Source organism: Numida meleagris, chromosome 25 (genome assembly GCF_002078875.1).
Source record: "Numida meleagris isolate 19003 breed g44 Domestic line chromosome 25, NumMel1.0, whole genome shotgun sequence".
Classification (NCBI taxonomy): Eukaryota; Metazoa; Chordata; class Aves; order Galliformes; family Numididae; genus Numida; species Numida meleagris.
In genome coordinates, this window is record NC_034433.1 from 1,615,195 (window position 1) to 1,630,602 (window position 15,408).

The 15,408-nt window shown below is 50.1% G+C and overlaps 1 protein-coding gene across 1 annotated transcript; it reads left to right on the forward strand.

Annotated features, from left to right (window-relative positions):
• Positions 5,538-15,403, forward strand: LOC110388084 (patatin-like phospholipase domain-containing protein 1). The gene is made up of 7 exons (XM_021376943.1): positions 5,538-8,298; positions 8,745-8,968; positions 9,072-9,137; positions 9,490-9,699; positions 9,782-9,842; positions 10,210-10,364; positions 11,330-15,403. Exons 1-7 carry the CDS (start codon positions 8,106-8,108, stop codon positions 11,345-11,347), a joined length of 927 nt encoding a protein of 308 aa, XP_021232618.1. The 5' UTR covers positions 5,538-8,105; the 3' UTR covers positions 11,348-15,403.

The window sequence follows — 15,408 nt, forward strand, 5'->3', positions numbered from 1 at the left end:
GTGATTTATCAGAGGGGTGACAAGGCTGTCACCCGTGATAACCTTGCCTGCTGTGTGTGACAGCCACCCAAGGCGAGCGTGCAGCCCCGCGGAGGCGGACAGGAGACAGCTCCGGTGACTTCTGTGCTGCAGCATCAGCAGAGAGCTGTGAGCACACGCAGGAGCTGGCTGCAGGAAGAGCTGCTCAGCAGGCTTCAAACCCCTCTTCTGCAACGTGCTGCTCCTGTTCATTGGCAGGGGTTAAGAGAAGGGGAAAGTGGGAATCTTGCAAAGGGATCCCAGGCGTGGGGAGGGAGCAGCATCCATCCTCAGCCCCGGCAAAGGGGGAATCTGCCTCCTCATTCTGTTTGCACATAAGATGGGCACAAAGGGCACAGCAGTTCACATTAAAGCATCTGAAACACAAGTCTGACACGTGCCATGTTTCACTGACCCCAGGAGAGACGGGGAAGAACACAAGGTGCCTTGCAGACATTTATTTCTCCTTTTTAATAGGAACAGAAACAAAAAAGTCCCCGCAGTCTTCTGCAGCAAGCAGCACAGCAGACCCGCTGGCCAGGCAAGCAATTAACACATTGTCAAGGAAGCAGGAGAACAGCCCTAATGACTGCAACTGCAGAGCAGCCTCCGGCTTCTTCCCTTCTGCTGTGGAGCCAAAGGAAAACAGAGGCAGGAGCTGCTCACCCTACCAGCCACGGATCCCAGCGAGGTGGTGGCACACACAGAGCAGCCTGATGTGCCCTGAACACCAGGCAGACGTGGATGGCAGGTGGCTGCGGCCAGGCAGCCAGGGCCACGCTGACAAGTTCTCCTCTGCTAGGGAGGGGACATTACAAAGGCCACTTGGTCATTCCAAGATGCTCTGCGACGCCTCCAGCCAAGCAGGCCTGCCCTGACTTTTCTTGCAGCTTTTTCCACGCACCAGGAGAACTCCAAAGGGATACAAAAGCCGGGAGGTAGAGGAGAGGAATAGTTTCTCCAGGCATTGCTGAGTTCTGGTTTGAGGTCTCCTCCATCACCGAGGAAGCAGCCCACAGACCTGTTGTGGGGCATTCCCAGTGCCAGCTGAAGCCACCTCGACCCATTCAGTTTTCTCTTGCTGGTTTTAACACCAAGATCACGCTCCGTCTGATCCAGAACCCAGGCTGGGAGCAGGATTTCAAACTCACGTTCCATCTCTGGAGGAGTAAAGAGGCTCTGGACAGCCTCAGGGGGCAGGAGCAGTGTGTGCAGACAGAGCAGCTGCCCACTGGGAGAGGACAAGCAGCGCTCACCCCAGGGTGCTTTCACCCCTCATGCACTGCAGTAATAAAAGCAAAGGAATGATGGAACCACACAGGGAAGCATTGCACTCCTCAGAAGGAAGATTGCAATGCAGGGCTGGGTTTTGGGACAACACAGCAATGCCTTTGGTTCTTTCCACCCAGAAATGCTTGTGAACTCGGATGAAATGAGAAATGTGTGTATATTTGAGTGACATTCCTTATTTAACCTTCAAAACCAACCACAACCAAAAAGTGAGGCACAAGCCTCATTACTACAGACAGCAACACTCAGGACACCACAGTGCCATACAAATAGAGACTGCACAAATAAATACAACAAAAACGCTCGCTGCCTTTGCATGGGTCCTGCTCAGCAGGACCTGGAATGGATGCATCCCAAATTTTTCACTTCCAGCAAAACCTCGCGTCTGCTTGAGAGCACGCGATGTTACAAAGTCAGAGAGCCAAGAGCAATGCTTCTAATCCTGCATTAACAAACATGACTCACCCATTTATTTTCACTGGTATGTTCATGGTTATTTTAAGCTTTGTCTAAAGAATGCCAGCTACTGTATAATAACTGGAATGAAAGATGGCAGTGTTTTTATTTTGCTTTACAACTGAAGACTTATTTTTAGTTCCTTTATATAAAAAAAAAAAACTGAAAAGTGAAACTAGTCTGAAAATTATTGTAAATGCTCTGGCATTGATTTGCTAAAACAGAAGCACATGAGCAAGTCCCATCTCTAGACCAGAAAATTGGAAGGGAAAACTGGTGGCCCAGCTGCCACCATTCCCAGCTCCAGCTTTGCACCCCCTGGGAGCCAGCCTGGCTGCCAGGACACCCAGGAAAATCCCACCTACCAAATAGGGCTTCTGAGAGCAGGCTTTGTCTTGCAGGATGTGTAGCTATCACTCAGCCCCAAGCAGCCCTACAAGGCAGAACCTGCTGGTTACACCAACAGGACATCAGCACGGAGTCTTCTGAGTTTTAACACCATACAAGGAATCAAAATCACCACGTGCAGGCTATCTGGGTCCCCATTCCTGTTTTTTTCCTGGGCTCATCCAAGCTACAAAACCCATCTTGGCACAAGCCTTCCTGCTGCAGCACAGATGCTGCTGACCCCAGGTCCAGTTGGTGCACCCACCCCTTCTCCAGCATCCCACAATCTTGATCAAACGCCCTTCCATCTCCTTCCACAGCTTCATTTCTCCTTTTCCTCTCTCCCCAACTTCTATCTAGAAAAAATCCCCACTCATGAGCGAGGATGGACCCCAGTGTCCTCCCCAGGAAACAGACGAATGAGTGCAGCAGTTCCTCTGCTCTTACAAAATGCGTAATTTTCCACACTACAGGACTGCTGCTCTTGTTATGGCTCTCTGCTGCATGCTTACACCAGCTCTCCCGGCAAATCCACAACACGCTTCTGCCTCAGAGCACACCAGAAAGTCCCCAGGAGTTTCCCATTAAAACCACTGTCAGGCTCCCAGAGCCGCGTGCATTTCTGCAGCTGTTTTCTGCCCTCTTGTGAAGGTCTGCAGAAATCCAGGCCTAGAGCAGCACTTGCAGCTCCTGCAGCTCCATGCTCCCACACTAGCTTATTTGCAGGGCAGAGATCTAAGAGCCTGGGTCTGTCCTTAAACCACATTTGTCAGGATTTCCAGAGCATGAGGCCTCAAGGACCAACATCTCTCCCAAAAAAGGGAGACCAGATCCCCTGCAACAGCCTGCACTGGGCTCAACCCTATTTTATTCCACAGTTGATCACTTCTTAAAGCCCCGATTCAGAAGATTAATTCCCCCTTGCACTGCTGGGACAAACTCTTACTCTCTCCATTCAGCCTAGCCCAGAAACTTTTGAGTTGGAAGGGACCCTTAAAGGTTATCTAGTCCAAGTGCCCTGCAGTGAACAGGGACATCTACAGCTCATCGTGCTGGTGAGCAACAGGCCCAGCACTGCATCGCCCCTGGTGGGGCTGCCTATCACTTGGCTCAGGAAGTTATCCTTGACACACTCCAGGAGCCTCCTGGATTGCTTACAGCTTTCTGGGCTCACTGACTGGCACGTTGCAGGGTTCATCCCTTCCTCCCCTTTATGTGACCTTACTGGAGCCCTGTGGAGGCAATACTCAAAATATTTGGTGGTTTAACTCCAGGTTTAACCTGGGGAACAGGGATGCATGCAGTAAACAGCTTGGGCTCTGCAGGTTACAGACAAAAACACTTCTTTGTCCAGAAGGAGCAGGAGACTTTGGCTCTAAATCCACCTTATGTGTCAAGGTGGGCCATATCAGCAGGGCCCAAATTTCCACTTCAAACCCTTATCTCTCTCATTGGCAGCATCTATGAACAGAAGGGACATGACTCATCCAGGAATCGAGACAGACTACGGAGAGAAGCAGGGGCCTGCTGCCCTGCTGCGCACACTGAGCACACCCCCTTCCATCCACCCAAAACCCCGCCGCCCCACCATCTGATCTACAAGTTATTTTCTTGGTCAGAGAAAATGTTTTATTGCACCAACCCAGTGTAAACCTGAATCTGCAGCTCCCCCCATGCCTGCAGCCTGCGGTGCCTCTGCTTTACAACATGGGAAACTGAGGCACAGGAAAGGCTGGGACTCAAAAATACCAATCCCCATTAGAGACCACAACATCCATCCACACACGCTGGCTACGAAAGTCACTCTGAAGCAAACTCAGCAGAGCAATCTGTATTCTCCTCCTTCCCAAACGTGTCAGTGACAGATGCCAACAGCTCCCCAGGGCCCCTTTCATCTTCCCGAGACATTTAATGCTCTCATGGATTGTTACTGGTCCCATCAATTACTCGACTTCGGCATGATGACGCAATATGTGACATACCACAACCTCTTGGCTTTTAAATGCCACAGATGTAAGAGGAACAAACAATTTGGTCTCCTCCAGTTATTTGTCACAGCCACACCGTTCCTTCAAACGCAGTTTAATGCCAGACTGTGTGATCTCACGCAATGGCGTAACACCATGCAAGTCTTCCTCCTTCCAAGAGCCACATTTCATTGGTTGAGCTCCGAACCACAGGTGCTGCTCGTATCGATGCCAGCCTCATCCCAAAAGATGAGGATCAGTGCAATTCAGTGCAGCCAGAGCCACAAGCCAGATGGCATTGCCACCCTGCTCTGCTCCCAGACAAACACTCAGCGCCTCGCAGCCCAACCCGCTCCGACAAGCAAGGCAGGAGGAAGGTCAAACCATCTGCTTGCTCTGAGCTCAGTGCCATACTTAAGTGCAAAGCATTTAAAGACTGGAAAGCTGATCTTAGGCTTCTTTACTGTATAATTGCTTTAGTCTTGCTTCTTCCCAGGCTCCACAAGCTTGCTATCACTGTGAGTGAGCAGCTTTGGCTGGAGAGCCGAAACAGAAATAGGAAAGCACCAAACGCCCACGAGCAGCAGCAGAGCTGCTGCCCTTCCTGCGCTGCTACTTTAAAGCACCGTGCTCCAAGACTCAGCCAGAATTGCCTGAAACAGGCAAAACGCTCAGGTTTTATTATTTAAGTTTCTGAAGACCCCACTGCTAAAATATTTTGAGTTCTCCCTACTGTTTCCATCCCCTCCCAGTGCAAAGCAGCTGGTGCCTCTCCCCACAGCTGTTAAGCCGTAACACTGCGATTGCTGCCAAGTGTTTGGGGGAACCCTGAGACACATGGGCTCACTGACTGATGTTTATCAGCCCCTCCTGCCAGGCAAGCTTTCTTTTGAAAGCCCAGCTCTTCCACCCACCCAAACCCCATTTCAAGCCCCTTGGCTGCCACAGAGAGCAGGGGGACACAGCTCCCTCCCCCAACCCGGATTTTCTCCCTGCAAGGATAACCCTAAACACCTACGTCAGGCCTGCAAGTCCGCTTGGCCTTCAGGGAAACACAGAAAGCAGCCATGCACAGAGAAGGCCCAGGGGCCCTTCCCAGCCCTCAGGCCTTGCAGCCCCTCAGTGCACCTGGGAGCCCCAGGACCCCGCTGACCCCCCAGCCTGCAGCAGGACGTCTTATTCCTTCCATTTTCACAGTGGAATGCCTGATTGCGACTCATCTGTAATGCACATGGGACCAAAACTGCGGAAGCGCTACTTTCGACCCATAACTACAAGCACCAACACCCCCAGTGAGCACGACGCCTCCCGCCCGGCCCTTTTATATCCCCCCGTAGGTGGGCGTGGCCACGTGCCCTCACTTTTGCCCTTTTCAAACATGGCGGGCACGAGGAAAAGTCAGTCCTGCGCGTGCGCGTGCCTGTGCGAGTGGAGGGCGGGAAAAGGGAAGGAGAGAGGTGGCACTCAAGTGACGTCACGAGGCGGGGCGCGAGAAGATGGCGGCTTCCGGTCTGCCTGCGTCTGGGGAGCGGCCTGGTTTCTTCTGGGCCCGTCCGTCCCGCGGCGCTGAGCGGTGGCCTTCCCCCGCGGTCCGGTTGTGCCACTGGCTCGTTCGCTGCGGACCTTGGCCCTGCTGGGGTACCTGTCCCTCGGGCCTGGCTCTGAGGTGCCCTCAGGATTGCGGGCTGTAGTGAGAGTCCGGGCCTCGGTGCTGCTCCCCCATCACAGGGAACTGCAGTGTCCGGGTCTTTTGGCTTCTTCAGTCGTAAAAATAACGCCGTGTGCCCCAGTAAGAGGATCGCTGACCTTGACCTTAAAGCTCCTGTGGCACAGCAGGAAACCGCCTGCACAGAGGAGGCCTTGTCACAACAGAAGTCTGTTTGCCTGCGTGCACTACGCCCTTTGCCCGCAGCTGTGGGGCACCGGGGAAGGCTGTGGCTTTAAGCGCAGTTCACCTGGCCCAGCACGGTGACATCGTGCACGGTGACATCATGCCATGTGCCTGGATGAGTGCTCATCACATGAGCAGGGCAAGGGTTTCTGTGGCTGATGCTAAATAAAGCCTAGGGCGGAATTTTGTGTGTCACGTTCCTGTTATAAGAAAAAAAAATAGCATGATATTGTGCCTTCTGGGAGCTGCTGAAGCCACAGAAATAGCAATTTGTGAGGCCAGGTTCTAGGGTGGATTATGAATCTCTTTTTCCTTTCTTCTGGCTGAATGTGAGCTAGAGGTGTGCCCAGGCAGCCAAGAAGGCCAGCGACATCCAAGTTGTATCAGCAGTAGTGCAGCCAGCAGGAGCAGGAGGTGTTTATCCTTCTGTCCTGGCACTGGAGGGACCGCACTTCAAGCACTGTGTTCAGTTTGGGCCCTTCACTACAAGAAAGACACTGAGGCCCTGGAGTGCGTGCAGAGAATGAGCTGCAAAGGGTCTGTGAAGTGTTGTAGTGTGCTGATAGAACATGAGCTGGCTGAGAGGTAGTCGAGGTGAAACTGCCTTTCCCCCACACAGACAGGCACAGACCAGCATCTCTACTTTTCAGCTGCAAGCCCTGGTTACTTCTTTCTACAAGACTGGATAGGAAGCTGAAACAAATGGATTTACAAACCTCCTTAGTAATGTAGAGATGCAACTGAGCAAAACATGGCCTGGGTAGCCTGATCTGTGCTTTTGGTTTGTGGTTGGAGCAGCACTGTTGTTTAGCTTTGTTTGGAAAATAGCGCAATAACAGGGCTGAACCCTGTGCTTGAAGCAATAGCAATGTTGTTGCTTCTGCAAAACAGGAGTTATTTTTCCCCTTTGTCCTAGAGTTGCACATCACTTTTTCTTAATCTCCAGGCCTTTCTTCATGTGGTTGACCAGTGGATTTCAAACTCTAAATCCTTCTTCCATCTAGTAAACAGCAGCATCTGGAATTGACTCTTCTCATTGCAGTTAACTCATAGGGGCAACAGTAAAGGGTAGACTGAAAATTATTTCCATTGTATTTGTTCTCTTGACAATTCAAGGAATTTATTTATTCCTATCATCCCGAGTTTTCCATTTTTCATTGCTCTTTCACCTTTGCAGCTCAACAGTGGGATTTGTGATGCTCATGCAAGGTGTGTGCAAGGAGCTTAGCAGCTTGGCTGCTGGGTGGATCTGGTCGGTGATGCTCCTCCCATGTAGGCTTGGAGCTGGATTAGCAGTGTCAGTGGTGCTCAGACAAGAGTCTGGGGTTTAGTGGAGACTCCAGCCCTTTGGCACCACATGTCCAGCACAGCTGCCATGCTGACATGAGGGTACTTTGCAGCCCCTTTGTGTAGATCAGGGTTGCATCCAGACGCAAAACTCACCCAGTTTTGTGAGCAAACTCAAAACACTGAAATTGTGAAACTGAGTGAACAACTTGGATTTTGATTTCTTTAATAGTCCAAATACCTTCTGCAAGTTCTCCACTCCCTAGGATAGGGTTTGGTAACCTCTGACAAATGAGACAAACCAGTTTTGAGCAGCATCTTGCAAGACGCTTGTGTACCAGGGAATATCACTGCTGCTAACGTACCAATAGGCTGGAAACAAGTGGAACCTTGTGGTACTGCTCACGCCGTTCATCAGCTCAGGATAGCAACTTTTCTCTCTGTTGTCCTATGGGCTGCTCCCCCAACATCAGTGAGACATGCAGCCCTCCACACTGCCTGGGGCTTTCAGCCAGCAGCTAAGTGCACGCCTTTCCTAGGAACGTATTGCAGTCTAGTCCATTTATTTTAATGAGTAGCCTTAGGTATTAAAAGACATCACACATCACATGCTCCTGCCTTTGCTGTCGTTTCATTGGACATTTGGCTTCGAGATCTGTGTCAAACAGAGATATAAAATACAGCAAGAGCGGCCAGAAACAGGAGTAGATTGGGAACAGCTAAGTGTTGGCTTGCTTTAGAAGAGACCTCCAAACCCGTCCTGTACAGCTGCTTTCTTGTGCCTTGAGCTCTTGGTTTTAGCAGAAGTTATGAAGACAAATGGAAACGAGAGATCTTTCTCTTTAATGTTTAGAGGCTGCAGTTTCCTGCAGATGTATGAAGCTGGAGTGGTAAAGGCTTTGCAGGAGTTGTCACCTGAGATACTGAAATCCGCATCCAAGATCTATGGGATATCGTCGGGATCGATTGTGGCTGCATTTGCAGTGTGCGAGTGTGATATAGGTAAGGGTGTTCTGTGTATGGAAATACCAAATGTCTAGGTGTGCCAGAGCTGCAAAAGGTCTTTTTTAACTCTGTCCTTTATCAGTGGTCAATTCCTCTGAATTTTATTTTGTTGACTTCTTTAAGAGTGGAAAACGTGGATAAATTAACTGCACAGGTATAGTTATGGAATAAGTCACCGTGTCCTATTAATTTGAATTAATGATAAGTCTTCCTAATGTAAGAAAGAGAAGTGCCTAATGAGACATTTTGGGTTTTTCGTAGATTTCTAAAACATGTAGAAAATAAAATATTGAATGTGGCCAGTGAGAATCTAGGTCTGCTCTTGAGAGCTTCAGCCCTGCTGACAACAATGGCTCTTTACCAGCCTGCTAAAATGTCCCTCTACTAGATAGAAATGCAGCTGAGAAAGTACATAACTAATAATTGCTTTGCTTTGCCTTTAGATGAGCTGCAGCAGTACCTCTACAGTGCTGGGAAACTCTTTTTCAGCATGGTTCTTACAGCCCGGGGGAAAGTCCTGCGCGTCGTAAAGGATGCCTTAAATAAATTTCTGCCTGTGAATGCCCACCAGCTGGCATCTGGGAAGCTGCACATCATCCTCACCCGCCTGCGTGACTGGAATAGCGTGACAGTTTCAGAGTTTGCTTCAAAGGAGGACATCATTCAGGTGAGAGCCTCCCAGGTGTGGGAGCCACACGTGAGTCAGCGCTCACAGGGGCAAGAGATTTTTGCATCTTTGCTCTCCAAGTCAATTGCTGTCTTTCCCATAGGCCGTGTTATGCAGCTGCTTCATCCCTCTGTGTTTTGGCTTTATCCCTCCTCTGTACCATGGGGTGGTGAGTATTCCTGAGGTCATGAGAGCATGTCCTGGGTCAGGATAAGGGCTCATCTCGGTGGCACTACGTGTTTTTGTTCCCTGGTGTTTGCCACCCAAGTTGCTTGGTGCTGTGTGCATACAGCATCTCCAGAGGGAGGAACTGAGCCTAGGTGCCCCACAGCCACAACAGGAAGGGAGGAGGTGGTGGGTGTAGACCTGGAGTACAGGAGGCAGTGCTCAGGGCTGTGCCCTGAAAGATTTCCCCAGCCCCAACCCTTCAGGCCCATTTGGGACTGAGTGGGGAAGAAACTCCGTATCCATGCATATGACACAGAAGAGGAAGGCTCAGGGTTTCTTGCTTTCTCTTCCAGCGTTATATTGATGGGGAATTCGGCATGCGGAAGGCCAGCTACACGTCCCAGACCACCATCACCGTGTCTGCTTTAGCTGGCGAATATGACATCTGTCCCAGAGATTGCCCGGTTGCCTTCTTCACTGTCCAAATAACTGATTGGATTTTACAGATATCAGAACAAAACTTGTACCGCATACAGTGCCTTTTCCAGTGTCCCTCAGAGAAAGTGAGCTGCTTCCACAGGTACTCAGAGCTACCAGGCCCCTACAGCTGGCCCACCTGTCCTGACTGCTGCCTCCCTCCTGCAGGTTTGTAAACAGCTTTATCATGATGGCTACCAGGATGCAGTCTCCTTCTTACAAAGACTGAGTAAGTGGTTGGGAACAAAGAGCAGGTAGGTCGTGTAATTCTTGCTCCTGTTCTTTCCGTGGCCAGTACTGGAGCTCCCTGTTTACCCCTTGCCCTCTGAAGGAAGGGCTTGCTGGGAATGGCAGAGCTTTCCAGGGAATATAGGTCTCAATGACCTGGACAAAAGCATAGGCTTTGTGTCTTGTGTAATGTTTGATGCATGATCCACAAAGCTGTGATGTTTGGCAGTCCCTGACCCTAAAAGCCCAAGTAAGATTAGCCATGCACTGTGGTCCTCAGTCCCTTTGTTTTCCAGTTGACCCTGCTCATGCCTTACATTGCAGGTAGTTGATCCACAAACTGTGAGAACTGCCTTCTCTTCCCCCAGATGCCTTTGGTATCAACTACCTTTCTGAAGACCTTATGCTTCCACTGCACAAGGAATTGTGCCAGAAGGGTGAAGGCACCCTGCACAGGAAGGCAGGAACAGGAGTACCTTGCTCCAGAGCAACAGAGTCTCAGGACATCGCCCAGGAGAACACAGTAAGCATTTGGGCAGCAGATGAAGTGGAGGAAAAAGATAAGCCCCACCTTCTGCAACCCTCAGAAAGGTACAGGGCCAATGCATTTTGTATCCCGCCAGTTTTCATTAGCTGACTCTTGCCCAGTGCTCATAGGCTGGGGTTTTTACAGGCTCCAGTAGGTGAGAACATCAGGAAAGAGAGGGATTCCCCTCTCGAATCAGTGGTTATTACTGAAGCCCTATGCTGAGTTGTTTTTTATGAGGTTTGATGGCAGGTACACGTTTCCCCCGCTTCTTCCTAGCAGATTTCTGATAAATATCATCTGAACTCCCAGCTGCCCACATTATCATTTCCTCACAGATGAAGCACAGATCTTAGGCTGTGACCACATCAGAGACACCCTTTAGAAACACAGCTCTTATCAGGAAGTGACTTATGTTGCAAGGCAATGACAGGTTCTGCCCACACGTTGTTTCATTAAGGGAAACAGGGAGGGAAGGAGCAGTGTGTCTCAATGATTGCAGCTGGCTTTGCTGTGCCAGTCAAACCGAGGTTTCTACTTAGTTATTCCAGTGTGCAACCACATGTGAATGCTTGAGTGCAAGAAAAGCAAGTTAGAGCTGCAGACAAACCTCTGGCTGACTCAGTTGTAAGCAAAATAAGGCAAGTTTAAATGCCAAACTTCTAGTTTTCTAAAATCCTGTGCAAAATAATGCCGACAGCTGGTGAGCTGTCAGCGTTTCAGATTCCAGTTTGGTATTTTGTTACTAGCAGAATATGATGAAGCATGTGCTGGACTGCAGCGTTGCTTTTCCTTTTATTAGTTCTTTTGTTTTTCTGAGTTTTTCAGCAATTCAAAATATGTCACTTAGGGAAAACTGAGCAGCTTTTCCAGCAGTGGTGATTTAAAATGCTGCCACATACACTGAAGAAAAGATGGAAAAAAAACCCAAAAAGACCCAAATATGGTTCTTGTATTTCTAGGAGGACCACACCAAATGATAAATGTTAAAGGAAAAGAACGAGACCCTCACTATTCCACATCTAAAAATAAAACCTTGGAAAACTCAACATGAAAGAAATCAAGACATTTCCATTGAAAACCATTGTGAAGCACTGACAGTTCTACCGATGTGAAGAGACCTGCTGTGGAAATGCAGAACGATTCACACGCTTGCTTGTTTAAAGGCCTCATTGGTCTGAACTACACTTAGCCTTTGAAAACAGCAGGGTAGGAACCAAGTTTCTCTGGAGGTTTGGCAGGATCTGGGCAATCAGGATCCACTTGGTCTCTTGTTTGGAGGGAAGGAATGAAAACGGGCTTTTTTCCAAGGCAGAAGCTGGGCTGTAACATTTTTCATTAACCTGAGATAGACTAGATGAGCTTTAAAGGTCCCTTCCAACTCTAAAGATTCTGTGATTCTAAGATCCCCTGTGGAAGGAATCACGACTTATTTGTTAGGCCAAGAGAGCAACCAAGAGGTTGAGCAGAGCTCTCAGTCTCTAGAGGAAAAGCACTTCAGATTTTTTCATGCCTGGGAAGGAAAAGTCCTGATCTAGGTCAAGAAAAGGCTATTTCATTGTTTGTCTGCACAATGATGTACCATCACTGATGTTACTGAACAAGCAAGAGTACAAATCCACCCACGACTCGCACACGTTTTCTTATTAAGCCAGAATATCTCCAAAAGGACTGCTGCACAGGAGCAAGGCTCAGGTGGCATTGGTGGACTAATCACAAGCATTTGCCTCTTTATCCATCTGCCCAGCAAGACATTTTGCAAGTCCTTAGTATCTAGCCTAGGAGCAGAGTCAGTTCAAGACAAAACAGTTGCATCAAAAAGCCAGGGGCACACACACAGGATAGAACATGTTTGTTTTGTTTTGGCTTCGTGGCATGGGAGGGGAGAGTCTGGGGCCTGATCCACTGATGGGATCTACCTTCAGAGCGAGCTCCTACAGCTTGGGCTGTGTCCAACCCTCTATCCAAGCCTCCTTGAGCTTCGTGGCTCTGCAGGTTTCAGTACAGACTGGGCCAAGCAGAAAGACAGCAGCATGAGAACGTTATTTTAAGGATTTCAAAGCCTGTTTATCTTATTACACTGCAGATAACAGCAGTGAGGGAAGCAGCCCTGACCAGGTGCTTGAATCCAGTTTGTTACAGAAGGATCAGCAGAGTCTGTCAGATTGACCGATGTGATTTTACTGCCTTTAGGGCCTCGCCAGCTACAGAAGAACATTTTTGACACAGCTGCTGCCTTTGGCCCCAGTTCATGTTTTAAAGAAAAAAAAAAGAGCAACTTCCAGCACAGCCTGCAGACAGCCACTGAGGTGCACTGAAGAGCACACTGACAGAACATCACCAGCACAGGCAGGGCCACGACCCTCCTTGTGTTCCCAGAGGCCACATACGAATCCCATCACCCACCTTTAATGCAGCTATTTCAGGAGAAATACAGGATCTACTGCAGCTGGTTTGAGCTGGGTACAGCTGAGTTTTCCAGCTTGCCGTCCCAGGGTGAAACAAGCTCCTGCAGAACATGATTCAAAGAAATGCCAAATTTTGCCCATTTTCTCCTTTGTGCCATTAGCCCTAAGCTTGTGCAGTGGAGACAGCATCCACGTGTGCTTGCCTGAAAAGATGAGGGCTTAGCAAAGCATAAGGCAGCAGATGCGTATGCTGAGTCATGAAATAATTACATCTTAGCATGTTCCTGCAGGCTTGGAGCAGGAGGAGGGATGATTCTTGTGATCAGCAAGTAGAGTGGCTAGGGAAAACAGTGGCTGGGCTGTATGTGCATGCAAGATGCCCGATCCCTCCTGCACAGACTGCAGCTTGGCTGAAGATGCACTGCTTTTCCTTGGCCGTCATGTTAAAGCGGGTCAGGCCTGGGTGGGGAGACTGCTGCGGTAGCACTAAAAACAAAATCAGCCCATTTCTCCAATTGAAAAAACCACCCCCAAATAACTTCGTGAGGACATCATCCACGCAGCCGTGTGAAATGATGTGCACTGTCGTCCACTGCTTCCTGGGGTGGCAAAACCTCGTGGTGTTGGAGAACTCCAGGGCCCATCCGGGGTGGTTACCTAAGGGAACAGTGAGCGGTCATTGAGTCAGGGAACCAGAAACCCCAAGGATGTTTGAGGAGTTGCATAGAGATAGCTGCCTGTGGAATAAAATCATTGCTAGCTGCGTGCAAGGTAATGTGGAGCAGGCTTTGGGTAGGCATGGCTCATAGAACTCTGTCTGGCAAGTTTACTGCCTCGAATGCTGAGAGTTTAGTGCCAAAACATCAATTGGTGGAGATTCCTCGTGTGTCCTGCTAGGACAGAGCCCAGCATGTAATTGCTCTGCAATACATTGCTGTAGGGAAGTGGCACTAGGCTGGTTTGTAGCTTCTCGCAGATGTTACTGAACAAATAGCAAAACATTACAGGGGGGAAAAAAAATAGTCCCTTTTAAAGGTGGGGTGCCACAGATTTGCAGTTTTTAGCCAAGCTCAGCATCAGTGACTCATGGGTGAGAGCTCTCCCAAGGTTTCCTAGCTCTGTGCCCTGCCCTCCCTCTGCTCCTTATCTCACCTCCTGGCCCCTGCTCTCTTAGGCAAACCAGGCACCATTGTTCGGAGGAGCTTCTGGAACCGTTTTGCCATGGAGCTGATATCTTCCAGCAGCCTCCACAGCTGCTCCAGCCTGCAAATGCAAAGTAAGCAGGTTTAAGGTCTGGTAACTGCAGCGAAAAGAGGGAGAGTGTTAACAGCAAATGTACACTGTAACGCTCGTCTCCAGATTCAAGCAATCCTGTGCTAGTTTCACTTGCTCTCTAAGAGCTTGCCTTCATGTCTGCAATGAAAGGGGCTGCTGCAAAGCCTATCACCTTTTCCTGACTTACAGTACAAGAGGGACTCATGGCAGCCTGCTCTGCCCCCAGGGCTGCTCTGGGTGTTTCCCGTGGAGCTGCTGCCTGAAGGATGCTGCAGCCTGCTGCACGCCCCAGTGCCGCCTGTGGGATGCCAGTCTGCCCAGTGCCAGCCTCACACCGCATCCCTTGAGCCTCTCGCCACTGCAGAACGCACGACGAGTGGATTGTGCATCAGTCTCAGCTCTGGTGCCTTCATCGAGATGTCCTTACCCCTTCCAGACAAACGCTGGCAGCTTGTACGGCTGCAGGAGGACCTTCGACAGCGGATCCTGCAGTCTGCACATCTGCTGCTTCTTCCACCGAGCCAGGTCTGCTCCCGAGGGGGACAACACAAGAGTAAATAAAGACCCGTCATTAGAAATAACCCAATGAATGCAACGATTCCTCCTGTCCAGCCACTCCTGCTGCCACCCTAAAACCCACAGTGAGTGCCCCGAGTCCTTTACCTGGGAGGAAGCGCAGTGCCAGGTACTGCGGGACGCACTTGCCCAGACCGTTCAGCATCCCGTGGGGCTGTGGGAAATCGTTCTTCCCACACATGCTGGCAAAGCGGAAATTGCCATCGAAGTAGTTAACGCCGAAGGCATCTGTGAGACACAAAAAGGAAGGGCTGCTGGTCGGCCACGCACTGGGTCGTGCTTTTAGGCTGCCCTTAGGGTCTGGGGGTAACACTTACTGTTCCTGCACAGGAAAAGGGCAGTGTCCTGGTACCCCTGGAAAAAAATGTCGTTCAGGACCTGCAAAAAGAAACAGCTGAGGTCACTGCCAAGCTCTCCATCCAAGAAAGAGGAGGTTCTGCCCAAGGCTGCTTGGCTGTGTGGGTTGGGATGGACGGTCCGGGAGCATGGCCAACACCTGATGGTTTCCAGCTACCGAAGCACTGATCCCTTGCAGGTGTTCAGAGCAGGGTGAACCCTGTCCCAGGTCGGCCACTCATCGACAGCGCCCACCAAAAAGTCAGAGTGGGGGCAGCCCCAGGGTCTGAGCCCTCCCCTTGAAACCTGGTAGATTAATGGTGGAGGTCAGTATGAACCCTAACGCTGGGGAAGGCAGATCCGGCACTAATTTGGAATAGAAGAGAATCACTGAGGCTAGAAAAGGCCTCTAAGATCCCCAAGTCCAACCCCACCTCGCCATGCCC

Bases quoted from the DNA above. Each gene is read 5' to 3' on its own strand.
- LOC110388084 (XM_021376943.1), top strand. From the start codon at position 8,106: ATGAAGACAAATGGAAACGAGAGATCTTTCTCTTTAATGTTTAGAGGC. The intron at 9,700-9,781 runs GTGAGCTGCTTC...TCCCTCCTGCAG, and splicing joins TCCAGTGTCCCTCAGAGAAA to GTTTGTAAACAGCTTTATCA. The intron at 9,843-10,209 runs GTAAGTGGTTGG...CTCTTCCCCCAG, and splicing joins CTCCTTCTTACAAAGACTGA to ATGCCTTTGGTATCAACTAC.